General features: G+C 42.6%; 1 protein-coding gene across 4 annotated transcripts in view; it reads left to right on the top strand.

Moving 5' to 3' along the window:
* Window positions 1–15,839, top strand: part of pcnt (pericentrin) — a 171,847-nt gene that overhangs the window by 68,838 nt on the left and 87,170 nt on the right. For all 4 annotated transcript variants that reach the window (XM_055638192.1, XM_055638193.1, XM_055638191.1 and 1 more), the window contains exons 17-21: window positions 2,705–2,943; window positions 4,585–5,081; window positions 7,357–7,852; window positions 9,207–9,425; window positions 11,909–12,067. In XM_055638192.1, the coding sequence (XP_055494167.1) occupies window positions 2,705–2,943; window positions 4,585–5,081; window positions 7,357–7,852; window positions 9,207–9,425; window positions 11,909–12,067 (1,610 nt within the window). The remainder of the gene's footprint in view (window positions 1–2,704; window positions 2,944–4,584; window positions 5,082–7,356; window positions 7,853–9,206; window positions 9,426–11,908; window positions 12,068–15,839) is intronic.

Genomic DNA, 15,839 nt, shown 5'->3' with positions numbered 1-15,839 from the left:
TGCACATAAGTGCAACGAGATTTGGTATGCAGCTTCCATCCGATGTCATAATTTAAATAACTAATAGAATTTAGATTTAGATACCCCAAGAACATGGTTTGTAAAAAGAACAGTAAAACAGTAAAACAATCAAAACAGACTAAAGTGCAGATGTGTCTGTGCGATGTGACCATCCGAGGGAGACAGTGCTGTCTGAAGTGATGAGTGTGTTCCTAAACCTGAAGTTTCTACGGTAGACTGAGAAGTCAAAGACAGTGATAGTAGGAACAAATGTTGAACCCTTGATAAGTTGCTGAGTTTGGCTCCAAGTATAGATTGCCAGAACGACTTGAAATACTAGTACTAGATAATATTAGATAAATCTGAGGCTAGTGCAAATGATGTCATGAAAATGACTGCGTTTACTGGCATAGCACAATGCAAAGTCCCCATTCTGGACAATTTCGACTCTCAAGATATTCAGTTATTGATTATGTGATTCAAAATATGCAGATGCCAGAAATACTCAGCAGGTCAAGCAGCATCTGTGGAAAGAAAGTGAGTTAGCATGTCAGGTGGAAGATCCTTTGTCAAAACTGTGAAAGAAAGTAAACAAGATGTTAGTGGGGGTGGTATGGATAGGACAAAACAAATGCTGTAGAACTCCAGTAATCCACACTGCTGATATGTTTGCAACTCTCCCCATGATTTAAATTTTCCTAGTTACGCAGTATTTATTATAATGCAATGTGACATGTAAAGAGGTGAAAAATAAATTTGTACAGTAGAGAAACAGGATCTTTGGCCCAATTTCTCCATGCCGACCAAGGTGCCCCAACTAAGCTTGACCTGTTTGAGGGCTACTTGATGCAAACCTTTCCTGTCCATGTACCTCACCACATCTTTTAAGCATTGTTATTGTACATGGATCAAATACTTACTCTGGCAGCTTGTTCCATATGTCCACCATCCTGTATGAAAAGGCTGCACCCAGGTTCCTATTAAATCTTTCCCATTTTGCCTTAAACCTATGATTCCCACAATCTGGAAAAAAGATTCTCTGCATTCACACTATACATTTTATGATTTTATACATTGGATTGGCGTTCAGCCTCCTTTTCTCCAAGGAATAAAGTCCAAGCCTGTACTACTTGCTGTAGTTCAGACCCTCAAATCCAGCCATTATCCTCAAAAATCGTCTCTGCATTCTTTCCAGGTCAATGATATCTTTCCTCTTGCAGGCTGACCAAAACTGAACACAATACTCTCAGTGCAGCCTCTTCTACATCTTCTATAACTGTAACATAACGTCTTAACTTGTATACTAAATTGCCTGACTTATGAAGGCCAAAATCCTTCTTCACAACCCTATCTACCTGCGATGCACTTTCAGGGAATTATGTGCTCCTTGTATACTCTGCTCTATAACATTCCCCAGGGCCCTACCATTCACCTTAAAAATACTGCCCTGGTTCGACTTTCCAAAATTCAATTAAACTCCATTAGCAATTCTTCACGCCACGTAGCCAGCTAATTGGGAGCCCATTGTAATTCATAATAACCAGCTTCACTGTCAACGATAGCGCCTATTTTTGTGTCATGAGGAAAAATACCAATCATGCCTTGTACATTCTCATCTTTATTGGAGATACAGACTTCAAACATATCCAGCACTGCTTCCCGAGCCAGACCTCTAGTTGTAGGCCTCCAATCGTAAAAACATTCTTCCACCATCACTCTCTGCTTCCAATTTTCTGTCCAGTCGGCTAGCTCTCCCTGGATCCCATGTGATCCACCCTTCCAGAGCTGCCTACTCCGCGTAACCTTGTCAAAGTCCTTGCTGAAGTCCATATATACTACGTCCAGGGCCCTCCACATGTCAACCTTCTTGGTTCAAAAATCTCAATCATATACACTGTCTCCCACACACTAAATCATGCTGACTATCCCAAATCAACTCGTGCCTTCCAAATGCATGTATATCTTATCCCTCAGAATCCTCTCTGGGAACGTTCCTACCACAGATGTTAGGCTTACCGGCCTACAGCTCTTGTTGTTCTTTGTAGCCCTTCTTGAACAGGCATAACATTAGCCGCCCTCTGGTCTTCTAGCACTTCACCCGTGTCTAACGATATTCACAAACCTCAGCAATTTTTGCAATTTCCTTTTTAGCTTTGTGGGTGTCTTTGGACAGATCTTATCAGGCACAGGAGATTTATCTACCTCGTACGTCTTGGGATGTTCAGCACCTTTTTCATTGTTATACAGACTGTCCTCAAGATATCCAGTAACTTTCCTAAGATTCCCAGCCTTCATATCCTTCTCTGTGGTAAAAACAGAGGAGAAATATTTGTTGCTTCTCTTTCCTCTTTCTATATCGATAGGGATTTATATCTATACTTTGTTTGGGAGGAGAGTGGGTGTGGAAATAGATGAGATACTTGCATGGAAAATAAACTTTATTAGATGGGAAGCTGCAGTTCAAGAAAAAAGAAGGCATCTCAAAGGCACGCATTGAAAATGTATCTTTCTTTCTCAATAGCCTTGTCGTCAATTCTGGGGGGTGGGGGTGGGTGGTAAGCAAATGACAAACCTGTAAACAGGCCATTATAAGCCTATAAACAACACCCACAGCTTTAAAGCTGATTATTTTTCAAACTACTCAATGTTAATTTTACTCTTATGTGATATTTCGTTAAATGCAAAATATGTTTTCCTTTTAAAGAGATTGCCAGGTTACGACTCCGGTGTGCACAACAGACTGCTCAAGAGGTGGAGGTGCAGGTTAATGAGCGGCTCCATCATTTGGAAGAGGAGAAGACTCAAAAGCTTGATGAGAAAGACTCTGAAAGAGAGAGAATTGCTTGTCTACAGGAGGAGATTGAATGTTTAAAGAGAGATCATGCAATTACCATAATGCAGCTCACTGAACAGCATGAGGAAAGAATGCTGGAAATGAAGCAGGTATACATACATATGAGTCCTCCAGCTATTTCTCCTTTGTTAGAGTGAAAATTCAAGTTATTAGACATTCTATTTTCCTGAGTATAGGCTGCCTTTCCTAACTCGATTAGTTTAAATAATAACAACAATAACCTGTCTAGTTTATTGTTGTCATGTGTACTGAGGAATAGTGAAAAGGTTTTGTTTGTGTGCTATTCAGTCATAGAAAAGACTATGCATGTTTACAATCAAGTCATCCAGAATGTACAGATAATGGGTATAACACTTCGTGCAAGATAAAGTCCGATAAAAGATAGTTCAAAGGTCTGCAATGAAGTTGATGGGAGGTCAGGGCAGCGTTCCAGCTGATGACAGGACCATTCAGTTACCTGATAACAACTTGGATGAAACTGTCCCTGAATCTGAAGTTTCTGAATCTCTTGCCTGATGGGAGAGTGGAGACGAGGGGTGAGACTGGTCCTTGATTATGTTGGTGGCCTTGCCAGGGCAGTGTGAAGTGTCGATGGGGTCAATGAACGAGAGGTTGATTTGCGTGATGGTCTGGGCTACGTCCACAACCCTGCAATATCTTGTAATCTTGTATCGTGCTATTCACAAACCAAGCTGTGATGCTTCCCGATAAAATGTTTTCTACGGCGCATCTGTAGACGCTGGTGAGGGTTGTTGGGGACATGCCAAACTTTCTAAGTCTTCTAGGAAGTAGAGGCATTAGTATGCTACAGCTTTGATGTAGCTGGCCCAGGACAAATTACTGGTGTTATTTACTCCTAGCAACTTGAAGCTTTCGATCATCTCTTCTTTGGCGTCATGAATAAAGTTATATTGTCATTCTGCTGTCAAACTAGTTTATCTTAAAAACTCAGCGGCCAGGCAGCATCTGTGGAGGGAATGGTCGGATATCATTTCAGACTCATTCCCTCCACAGATAAAGCATGATCTATTGAGCTCCTCCAACACTTTGTGTTTTGCTCAGGATTCTGTCATTGCAGTTTCTTGTAACTCTGGCTTGCCCGAAGGCGAAATTTCAAATCTTAGCATGTAAAGGTAGCAATGATGGATCAGTAGTTTATGGGGGAATTAAACATTTTCAAGGAATGAATAAACCAATGCTTGGGATGTACTTTCCATCATTGATTAAACAGTAATCTATATTTAAAGCCTTGTCCCACTGTATGAGTTCATTCAAAGAGTTCTCCCGAGTTTGCCCTGATTCCAACTCGGAGATTTACGGTAATGGCCGCTCGTCGGTACTCGGGGCTCTCGTGGACATTTTTCAACACGGTGAAAAATCTTCACGTCTTCCCGAGCTTACCTGCCTTTATCGAGTCTTCCCGAGTGCCTGCCGTAAGCATTACGGGCCGCTAAGAGACGCCCCCGACCTCCAACGTACCCGCTACATTCATTCTGCGTGCTTACCACGAGTTTGATTTTTTTTCAAACTCGGGGGAGCTCGTGAATGAACTCTCATCGTGGGACAGGGGTATTAGGACATCCACTTGAGAAGGTATTCTTGACTGCCTCCACAAAAGCCATTATAATGATTGTGGTGTAAGAACTTGTAAAATCTGCTTGCGTCAGTCCTCTTGCTTATATTATAGTATGAGCTAATTCATTTATTATTTCCTTGTTTGTTGTCTGTAGCATAAAGCACAGTTACTGGAAGAAACCAGTCGTAAACTTCAGGCCGGCAGAGAGGAAGTTATGGCTAAAATGCAGGAATGCACAATGGATAAAGAACGGGAACTGACAATTCTGAAAGAAGAATTAAAAGCCAGCACTGAAAGGAAACTATCAGCCTTGCACGAGGAGCTTGCCAATGAGTTTGAGGAGCAAAGACAAACACTGAAACAGGAGTTTGACAAGAAAAGTGCAGAGATGAATCAAATTCAAGAAGCCCAGAGTGCCACAATTTCTAAACTTGAGATACAGCTGAAGGAAGAAAAGAGCCACTTGCTACAGATCCAAGATAGCTTGGCAAATGAACAGTTGCCAGAGATAGTGGTGATTCGTCAGAAAATTCAAGCACAATTTGATGCTGAACTTGCCTTGGCCAAGTCTCTGATGGCAAAAGAACTTGAGAAACTCCACATCAGTGTACAGGAGCAGTCAGCTCTGCAAATCCTGGTGGCACAGAATAGGTCAGTGGGACTTGAGTATTAGATGGTAATGTGTAACATACCTCAGCATAAATAATACAGATTGCTACAAGAAAAAAGTGAAGGATTATTTTCTATTGTACTTCTACCTTCACCCTGCTCTTTTTCTGCTCACTGGAAAAACCTAAATTTCTGTTGCTTATGACATAGGCAGCCATTCGGTCCATCAATTCTATGCAAGCTCTAAGAACAATCCTATTCCTGTATGTATTTCTCTGTGGCATACTCTCTCTCGTATGGCTATCATTCACTGTGTGTAGGAAAGAACTGCAGATGCTGGTTTAAATCAAAGGTAGACACAAAATGCTCCAGTAACTCAGCGGGACAATCAGCATCTCTGGAGAGAAGGAATGGGTGATGTTTCGGGTCGAAACCCTTCTTCAGAGTCTGACTTCATAACTTGTTATAACTTTTCAGCATGAGGGCCCCATATACATTTGGCACATTTTTGTGCGTCGTAGGAAAAAATAAAGAAATGACACACGCACACGCAGACACACAGAAATCCACACGTGGACTCCCACACACTCTCCTCCCCCCCCCCCCTCCCTCTCCACCTCCCCCCCCCCCCTCCCCCTCACACATGCACTGTGATCATAGAGAGGGAGTATATATATATTCCTCTGGCCGAGGGTCCAGGTCACGGCTCACCCTAACGGGGGAAACCGCTACACACCGACCCTACCACTAACGAGCTCCCCTCCTCCACCCCCTCCAAATCCCCACCCCACAATACCACCCCCGCACAACTTGCGTTTGCAAGGAGCAGTGGCATGGTGGTGCAGCGGTAAAGTCGCTGCCTCACAGCACCAGAGACCCGGGTTCCATCCTGACTATGAGTGCTGTCTGTACGGAGTTTACACCTGCGTGGGTTTTCTCCAGGTACTCTGCTTTCCTCCCACAATCCACGTTTGCAGGTTAATTGAATTTGTCCCAGTGTGTGGAGAATAGTGCTAGTGCGTACGGGCATCGCGTCGATGGGGCGAAGGGCCTGTTTCCGCGCTGTATCTCTAAAGCTGCGCTACCACAGAACCCACTAAATAGCCCGCTGCACGGAACGTGTTAAGAGTTTGCTGCGGGGCGGATAAAATCTCGTGGAGGGTCGGATGTGGCCCATGCGCCATATATAGGATAATCCGAGATTAGATTCAAGGGACTGGGGTCTTTCAAAAATCTGAAAGCAGGAGAAAGACCATTTGATCTATTAAGCCCACTTCTGTTGACACAAGAAATAGTTCCCAACTTTATTCAATATATTTTATCTGAAACAAATAAAGCAAGATAAAAATTCTAATAGAGAATGGAATTCCCTTAATTACCTGAGTTAAGTAAGAATACCATTTTTATATTTCCAAACAATCAATTCACTATTTGTAATCCAGACTAAATTGGGTGATTTTCAGTCCCAGGGAGGGTGGGGGTGGGGGGTTTGCACGAATTACAGTTCCAGATGGCTCTATCCTTAATCTGCTCTTCCTTTCAGTTCTCGGACAGCTGCTTTTTGCCAGTGCTCAAACTGAAATTAACTCCCCTTTATCAGAGATTTTTGTATCCTCGTTAGCCTCGACCAAGGTCCAGGTGACCTAGAGCAATTAGAGAGTAGTGGTGGAAGAGTGTTATTCTAGCTGGAGGTTTGTCACCACTGATGTTCTGCAGGGATCATTGGTGACACCTCTGTAGTTTGTGATTTATGTAAATGACTTGGATGGAAATATAAATGGGTTGGTTGGTAAGTTTGGAGATGCCAGAAATAAGTGTAGTTGCCGACAGTGATGATGGCTGTCAAAGGATTCAGCGGGATATAGATTAGTTGCAGATATGGGCGGAGACATGGTAGATGGAGTTTAATCCAGACAAGTGTCACACTTTTGGAGCTCAAATGTAAGGTGAAAACCTGCAGTTAATGGCATTGATGTACAGAGGTCCTATCATTCGTAGTCCTTATTTGATGTATAATTTGTATTTTTAGTCCATAATTATGTATTTTGAGTCCAGAAGCTAGTTTCTCAGTGGTCTTTATGTTCTCCTTTCCTAAAAAGTATACTGTTTGTGGTTTCAGCAGAGACTTTGGTGCTGCCTTTTCATCTGCCAGCATTTTTATTGTAATGTCTTTCACTGTAAATGTTATTTATTGGAGTTATGTAAATCTTTAAATAAAATTAAAATAAATTTGTATAAAAATACTGAAACAAATTTGTATAATTTGTTTAATAGATCTCATATACCAATGTTGATTTTGCATTTATATTAACACTAGGTTCATGGAAGAACACAGGCAGATGATGGACAAATTTATGTCTGAGCAAGAGATCCTTCTCCAGGAGTTGAAGGTGAGACATGCAGAGGAGTTAGAAACTCAACAGCAGCACCTGATAGAAAATCACCAAAATCAAGTTGAAGATTTGAACGCTGAGATATGCACAAAGCATCAAGCTGAAATGGAAGCTTTAGAGAATACAAAGTTGGTTGCTTTGGAAAACTTAAAACTGAAGCACTTGGCAGAGTTTGAGGATGTTGCGTGTAAATCCAAATCTAAGATCCAGAGCTTGAAGGAAGAGATGAAAACCTGTCGGGAGGAATTACAGAGATTTAACAGAGATAACGCTGACAAACAACATATGGAAATGAATCAGTTGAAAGGTGAACGCGAGGCTGAGCTGATTAACGCTCAAGAGCAGCTCCGAAAGGAATTGACTGCTGTTCATGTGGAAAAATTCAAAGCCATGGCTGCAGAACTGGAGGAAATTCATAAGGTTTGTTATTTAGTTACTTTACATAACAATGCCAATAATTGCATTAAATGTTCCTTTATACCAGTTGTGAACTGCAACATGTTAAAGTCTTAATTAAAGATTTTGCGATTGCGACAGAATGTTTTAGCTCTTTAAAAAATCCCTAAAATAATCAATGGAAAAGCAGAGCCCCTCCTAATTTTCAGAAGTATGGAGATCTTAGTATTATTTGTATTTTATAAACATCATTGTTATCCTAAAGCAATAATAAATCTACCTCTAATTTACTAAAACCACATTACTGCATGCACTTTGTGTTGCTATTTCCCAAGTGTAAATTCCAACATCTCCAAATCGTGGAATTATAGAAATGTACAGTGGAAAAAAAAAAAGTCAAGCAGCCTGCTGTGACTTTAGGCTTTTGAAAGAACAGCAATGCTTAGTCCTGCCTCTCTGCTTTTTTTAAATCTGCGATTGTGTTAAGTTTCTTAGAACTGAATGAGGAAAAGAACATTCTGTCTGCAACCTCAAGGTACTGCAGATAGAGCCTTAACAAAAAAGACACAGTGCTGGAGAAACTGTGCCGGTCAGGCAGCATCTCTGGAGAACGTGGATAGTGATGGTTTGCGTTAGGACCCTTCAGACTGATTATAGTCTGGGGAGAAAGCTGGAAGAGAGGGGGGGGCAGGTAAGTAGTAGGTGGATGCAGGTGAGGTGGGCTTGGATTGGCAGCTGGGATGTGGGATAAGAAATGGTGCGAAATGTGAAACCAAAGGAAGGGATATAGGTTGAAGGAGTTGGGAAAAAGATGGTGGAAGACAGGATGGGTGCGCATCCAGGTGGGGCATGAGGAAGAGAAAAAGGGGGGGAGGGCATGAGCGCCTATGTCTCCCTACCTCCCTTTCTCCTTCGTTTGGCTTCACATTCTGCACCATTTCTTCCCTCACAACCATTTGTTTTCTTTCCATCTCTGGTCTTTGTTTGCCCATCTGAAATCTTCCCTCGCATGTATGTATCCATCTATCACTTGCTTGGCTTTGTTCTGCCCCCTCCTCTCTTCCAACTTTCTTCCCCCATACTGCAATCAGTCTGAAGCAGGGTCCCAACCCAAAACATTGCTCATTCAAGTTCTCCAGAGATGTTATCTGACCAGCTGAGTTACTCCTGCACTTTGTGTAAATTAGTTGCACTGCATTCACATTCCAGTGGATTCCCTGGGCACTGGAGAGGAATTCAGATGCTGCAATTGCCTTTACTTTGTATTTTGGAAATTGTCATTAAATTGCAATGTGACGTAAATGTGAATAAGTGGCTTGATGCATCACTTTTAAAGTAGGGACTTAGATTATTCTTATTGTGTTCTTTACAACTTCAGGCAAATTTGGAGACAGCTATAAACAACCAGAAAATATCATTGGAGCAGGAGCATCAGAAGCATTTGGATGTGATTAGGGATGAGGTTCTTCGACTTGAAGATCAACATAAGCAGCTCAAGGAGCTTCATGTTCTGCAATCTGCAGAACTGGAGAAGCAGAAAGAGGAATATGTACAGAAGCTTGGCGAAGAGCTGAAGCGGATTCAAATGCAAGAACAGGTTAGTAGTTGTTCATCTCATTCCACAGATGCTGAAGCTTCTTTGTTTAGTTCTGTTAATGACCAAACATTGTTGGTTGTTCCATTAATTTGAATGGGGAGCCCCAGCCTTAACAATAAATAGGCATTCCCTTTATTCTTTCCCCTTCCCCCTCTCTGCAGCTTAAAACATACTTTTTTTTCTCCATGCTTCCCATTCTAATGAAGGGCATTAAGCATTCTTTCATTCTTTTGTTGCCCACAGTATTTTCCACATTTTCCATTTTTATTTCAGATTTCCAGCACTTTTTTCTATTTTCAATAATCAGTTAAGACTCCAGTGTCAGCAATAATTCAAGAGATGGTAACTTATTTAAAATTGTGGTGTCGGTGACGATGCAGCAATTTGACAGTGACCACACAAACTCACAATAGGGTGAACTCACTTTTTTATTCTATTTACAGTGGTAAGAAAGTCCAGGACTGCATGGGGGAACTGATCCTCGCCGTCAAAGCACATGTGCGATGATGTTGGCGATCTCAGGCTTGTCCCAGTGTCTTAGTCCTGGTCTTCAGAGGAGACGGCATGGTGATCCCAGGCTTCTTCCTGCAGTTCACCCTTGCCACAAAAGGCGTGGCTGACAGTGCAGGTTTTTTTCCTGGCAGCTCAGCTTCGGGCTTGGAGAAGTGATGTTGGCAATCTCTATATTATCCTGGCGACCAGTCTATGCCTCTGTGGGTGCGTGGGCGCAATCCCACAGAGGGGCAGGAAATGGTGCTGTCATCTCACGCATTGGCTGTCTAAGGCTTCTTTTCACAGCAGTCCAGTTTTAACCGCACGGTGGCGCTGGTGGTCTCGGGTCTGTCCCAGTAGCTCAGCCTACCTCATAGCTGCGATGGGGGAACACAACTAGGATGGAGGCAGCCCACTTTATCTCCCTTCCACGCTCGCTCCCTTCTTTCCAGGCTCTCTGGCTCAAAAGCCTGGGTTTTATAGAGAATAGGCTGGGATGGTTCAAGTGGCCAACCAACAGCAATAATTCTGGGAATTGGTCTCTCCTGGCCTGTCAGCCTGCTAAAGGATCAGAGCGACCTCCAAGGGAGAGGGGTGCTGCCACAAAACATGGAACAGTCCAGCATAGGAATGGGATCTTCGGCCCACAATGTTTATGTTGATGTCTTGTTAAACTGATCTACTGCTTGTATGTGATCCTCTATACCCTGCACTTCCATATGCCCATCTAAAAGCCTCTTAAATACCACTATCGTATTTGCCTCCACCACCACCCTAGGTAATGTGTTATAAGTCCCCTACCACTGTGTAAGAAAAAATTTGCCCCGCACATCTCCATTAAACTTTCCCTCTTTCACCTTATAGCTATGCTCTCTGGTGTTGGGCATTTCCACCGTGGGGAAAAAGCTTCTGACTGTCTACTCTATCTATGCCTGTCATAATGTTATATACTTCTACCAAATCTCCCCTCAATCTCTGACGTTCCCGATAAAACAATCCGTGTATCCAACCTCTCCGTGTTGCTGAAACCCCCTAATCCTGGCACCATTCTGGTAAACCTCCTGTGCACCCTCTCCAAAGCCTTTGCATCTTTTCTGTAATGGGGTAACCAGAACTGCATGCAGTATTCCAAATGCAGCCTAACCATTGTCCTATGAACTTCCCGACTCTTACATTCAATGCCTCTAACATTGAAGGCAAACTTACCATACACCTTCTTTACCACCCGTGCTACTTGTGCTGCCACCTTTAGTGAGCTATGAACTTGGACTCCAAGATCTCTCTGCACGTCATTGTTGTTAAGGGTTTTGCCATTAACTGTATGCCCTGTCCTTGCAGCCAACTTTTCAAAGTGCAACACCTCACACTTGGTCGGGTTAAACTCCATCTGCCATTTTTCTGCCCATTTCCGCTGTATCATCTGACAGCATTCCTCCTTGTCTGCAACCCTTCCAATTTTGGCGTTGTCACTAAACATAAACATCATCCCATCTACATTTACGTCTAGGTCATTTATATGTAGCAGGTTCCAGCAAGATCCCTGCAAACTCCACTGGCCACAGTCTATCAGCCAGAATAACTATCTTCCACCAAAACCCTTTGTTTTCTCTGAACCCATTATGAATCCCGTTTATCCCATTCCTGTAGATCAGCCTACCATGAGGTAACTCATCAAAAGCTTTACGAAAATCCATGTATAAAACATCCATCACCCTACCTTCATTAACCTCCTTAAAACACACAGTCAAATTAGTAATAGGTTCTGGATTTTATCTTTCTGCTGAATTTAACAATAGCAGAATTTTATTTGAATTCATTATCCCAAATCCTTCCAATTGGTGTAAAAGCATAACACTCAACGTATATTTCTGAATGATTTTAGGTGGGGTCATAGCAGTTTGTAGTATCTTATAGTTTTGAGATTTAATGTTGATGCCTTTTTAGTTCAACAGTTTTTTGTACACATTATAGCTTACATTTTTGTCTGTTAGGATCATGTGTGTATATCAGAAATACAAACAGTACAGCAGGATCTGCAGTTCAACTTTGAAAAAGAGAGATCACAGCAATTGCTACAATTTCAAGAAGAGTTTGAACTCCTCAAGAGTCAGTCTGAGATCTTGCTTCTTCAGAAAATTAAGCAGCTTAAGGTAATGTGCACAAGAAATTGAGGATATTTTTAAATTTTTTTAATTGTGAAATAAGTTTTACTGTTTCAAGAGATCTGAATTATGTTTCAAATCTGGTCAAATTGACTTTAAAAACATTGGTACATAATTAAGAATGTAGAATTGCAGCACATGCAGGTCTTTAAGGTAGCTATGGGGTTTTTTTCTAGTGATGTGGTTTGAATGTATTTGACCAGTCTTTAACTTCTATAGGGCGATTTAAAAAATATATTTAAACCCAGTGGAAATATATGTATTATTTGTGTGTAATGATCTGCAGACATAAAATATGGTTTCTTGGAATGTGGTTTGTTTGCATTGACAAGATAAAATGTAAAAGCCCTGAAAATAGGGAAAGTTTAGTGCAAGACTGGAAAACACGTTAGCCAGACTTGGTAATGATTGTTGGTCCCTTCCTTAATTAGTAGAACCATCTGGTTGCAAAATAGGGGTTAATTGTTGTTATCGGTCCATACATTAGTGTCACATTCATGTTGGCAACCTCTAACTTATAGAGTGGTTGAGACCTCAACAATTTACAATCTGTATTGATGATTGAGTTGACCTGCATGGTGGGATGGTCCAGAAGGTTAAAGCACATGGGATCTGAAATGTGTAGGAAGGAACTGCAGATGCTGGTTTAAACCGAAGATAGACACAAAATGCTGGAACATCGAACATCCTGGCAAAAAGATAGACACAAAATGCTGGAGTAACTCAGCGGGACAGGCAGCATCTCTGAAGGGAGGGAATGGGTGACGTTTCAGTCTGAAGAAGGATTTCAGTCTGAAGAAGGATCTTGACGAAACGTCACCCATTCCTTCTCTCCAGAGAAGCTGCCTGTCCCGCTGAGTTACTCCATCATTTTGTGGCTATCTTTTTGTCAGGATGTTGGAGGGTAATCCATATCTGGAATGAATTTCCAGAGGAAACTATAGAAGCAGATTCAATTATGACTTTTCAAAGACATTCGGGGAAATGTGGATATGAAGCGTTTAGAAACATAGAAAATAGGTGCAGGAGTAGGCCATTCGAGCCTGCACCACCATTCAATATGATCATGGCTGATCATCCAACTTAGTATCCTGTACCTGCCTTCTCTCCATACCCCCCTGATCCCTTTAGCCACAAGGGCCACATCTAACTCCCTCTTAAATATAGCCAATGAACTGGCCTCAACTACCTTCTGTGGTAGAGAATTACAGAGATTCACCACTCTCTGTTTAGAGGGTTATTGGCCAGATGAAGGCTAATGGGACTAGCCAACTTGGTTGGTTGTTGAAGTTGGGTTGAAGGGTTTGTTTCACTGCTGTATAGCTATGCGACTCTGCAAACTTGAGGCAAAAATAAAATATTTATAGAGGGAAATGGCAGACGTCAAATTAGACAAAATTGTCCGAGTTGAAGGGTACAGAAATGATGGTTGAAATGCCAGACTGTTGTTAGAAATGTTATGAATCTCAAGATCTACTTAATTTCTATCTTTGATTATATCATGTTTTCTTCATTCACATCTTTCACATACCACTAGGACTTGTCCAAGTTACCAGTATGGTAAGTTGTAGAAGTGACTGCATTTGACGTGAAATGTTTGTTGGTGGCTTTATGGTGTGGGCCTGGTCTTCAAGACTTTATTGATAGCATATAAGTTTCAAATGCTGGCACTGCATCACATAATAATTTTGCATTTACTGCCATGTAATTCATTTCAATCTGTATTTTTGAAGCTCGTGGAATGAAGAAAAACACAAAAACGAATTATATGTAAAACTAGACAATTGCATCGTAGGCGTTTGCCCCCCCCCCGGGGGGGGGGGGGGGGGGGGGGGGGGGGGGGGGGGGGGGGGTGCAGCATCGGCGTTTGCCCCGGGGGGGAATGCGGGGGCTGATGAGACTTTCTGCCTTGTGCCCAAACCCCAGGATCGTGGGACCAAAATGCAACCAGAATTTGATGAGCATCCCTTTCAGATATTGGTAGAGGGGCAGCAACCTCGTTACTGTTGGCAACATCCTATTGTGATGTCATTGTGGCAGTTGGCACCCAGCTTGAGATCCCATTGTGATTGGTGCACTCTGAGAGGCATTGTGACATCATCACTGTGAGAAGGCTGGAAGCTGTCTGTGAGAAGGCGGGTTTGGCTGTTTTTTTAAATTTAAACGATTAATAACTTCGGAAATATAGGTGGAAATGCGACGGGAAGATGTTTATCGCCACCATAGGAAAAATGTGAGTAGGATGTGTGAAAATGGGAAGGCTGTAGCCTATCATCTGGAAGAAGATTGGGATTAACAAGATTAGCGCACGCACGCGTGGACACACACACACACAAGACGAGGACTTTTAGTTATATAGAGATAGACACAAAATGCTAGACTAAGTCAGCAGATCAGGCAGCATCACTGGAGAAAATGGATAGGTGATGTTTCGCATCAGGACTTTCTTCTGACTGATTGCAGGGTGGTAGTGGGGGAAAAAAAGGGAGAGAAGAGGTGGGCCAATTATCACAGCTGGCAGCAGGTGACCTCCGTCAAAGAAGTTCCTGGATAGGCAGTTTGTGGGATAGAAGGAGGTATGAGCCCAAAAGAAATACATAGTTGGAAACTGTAAAGCTTGTTGAAAGTCATTTGGTAGATTGGGTTGGGGAGGGGAGAAACCAGTGCAAGGTCAGCCAAGGTTAAGGGGAAGGGAGGGATGGGGGATAAAATGGGCGAGGGGAGTGTTGGGGAGAAAAAGGTGGAAGAGGGAGGGAGTTTTTAACATACTATCTGGAAGGACTGCTGGGGTCCCTGGATGGAATCGAGGGAGGAAGTACAAGGACAGGTGTTACATCTCATGCGTTTGCAGTGGAATGTAAATGGGGAGGGGGTGGTTTGGGTGTCAAGGGATGTGAACCAAGGGGTTGTGGAGGAGCGGTATCTATGGAAGGTGGAAAAGGGTGGAGATGGGGAAAATGTGACTCGTGGTGGAATCACGTGAGAGATGATGGAAATGTCGATGATGTGTTGGATGTGGGGACTGGTGGGCTGGTAAGCGAGGACCAGGAAAACATTATCCTTAGTGCACCTTTGTGGGGGTGGGGTGGGGAGAGCACAACTATGGGGCATAGAGAGTGCAAGATTCAACGATAACAACCAGGGGAGAACTGTTCTGCCCTGGGCCGCCTCCATTGCCAGAGTGAGACCACACGCAAACTGGAGGAACTGCACCTCATATTTTGTTTGGGAACTTACACCTCAACAGTATGAACATTGAATTCCCCAGTTTTAGGTAACTTTTACAAATTAACATAGAATCAAAAAATATGTGCAACGGTAGGCCAATCGGCCCTTCGAGCAAGCACCGCCATTTAATATGATCGTGGCTGATCATCCAAAATCAGTACCCCGTTCTGGCATTTTCTCCATATCCTTTGATTCCCTTAGCCCTAAGAGCTAAATCTAACTATCTTGAAAACATCCATTGAATTGGCCTCCACTGCCTTCTGTGGCAGAGAATTCCACAGATTTACAACTCTCTGGGTAAAAATGTTTTTCCTCATCTCAATCCTAAATGGCCTACCCCTTATTCTTAAACTGTGACCCTTGGTTCTGAACTCCCCCAAAATCGGGAACATTTTTTCTGCATCTACCTTGTCCCATCCTCTATTTTATATATTTCTATAAGATATCCTCTCATCCTTCTAAATTCCAGTGATTACAAGCCCAGTTGACCCACTCTCTATGCCCCATAGTTGTGCTCTCGCTCCCTCTTCCC

This window comes from Leucoraja erinacea, chromosome 7 (assembly GCF_028641065.1).
Source record: "Leucoraja erinacea ecotype New England chromosome 7, Leri_hhj_1, whole genome shotgun sequence".
Classification (NCBI taxonomy): Eukaryota; Metazoa; Chordata; class Chondrichthyes; order Rajiformes; family Rajidae; genus Leucoraja; species Leucoraja erinaceus.
This window is presented reverse-complemented; position numbering and strand designations above follow the sequence as displayed.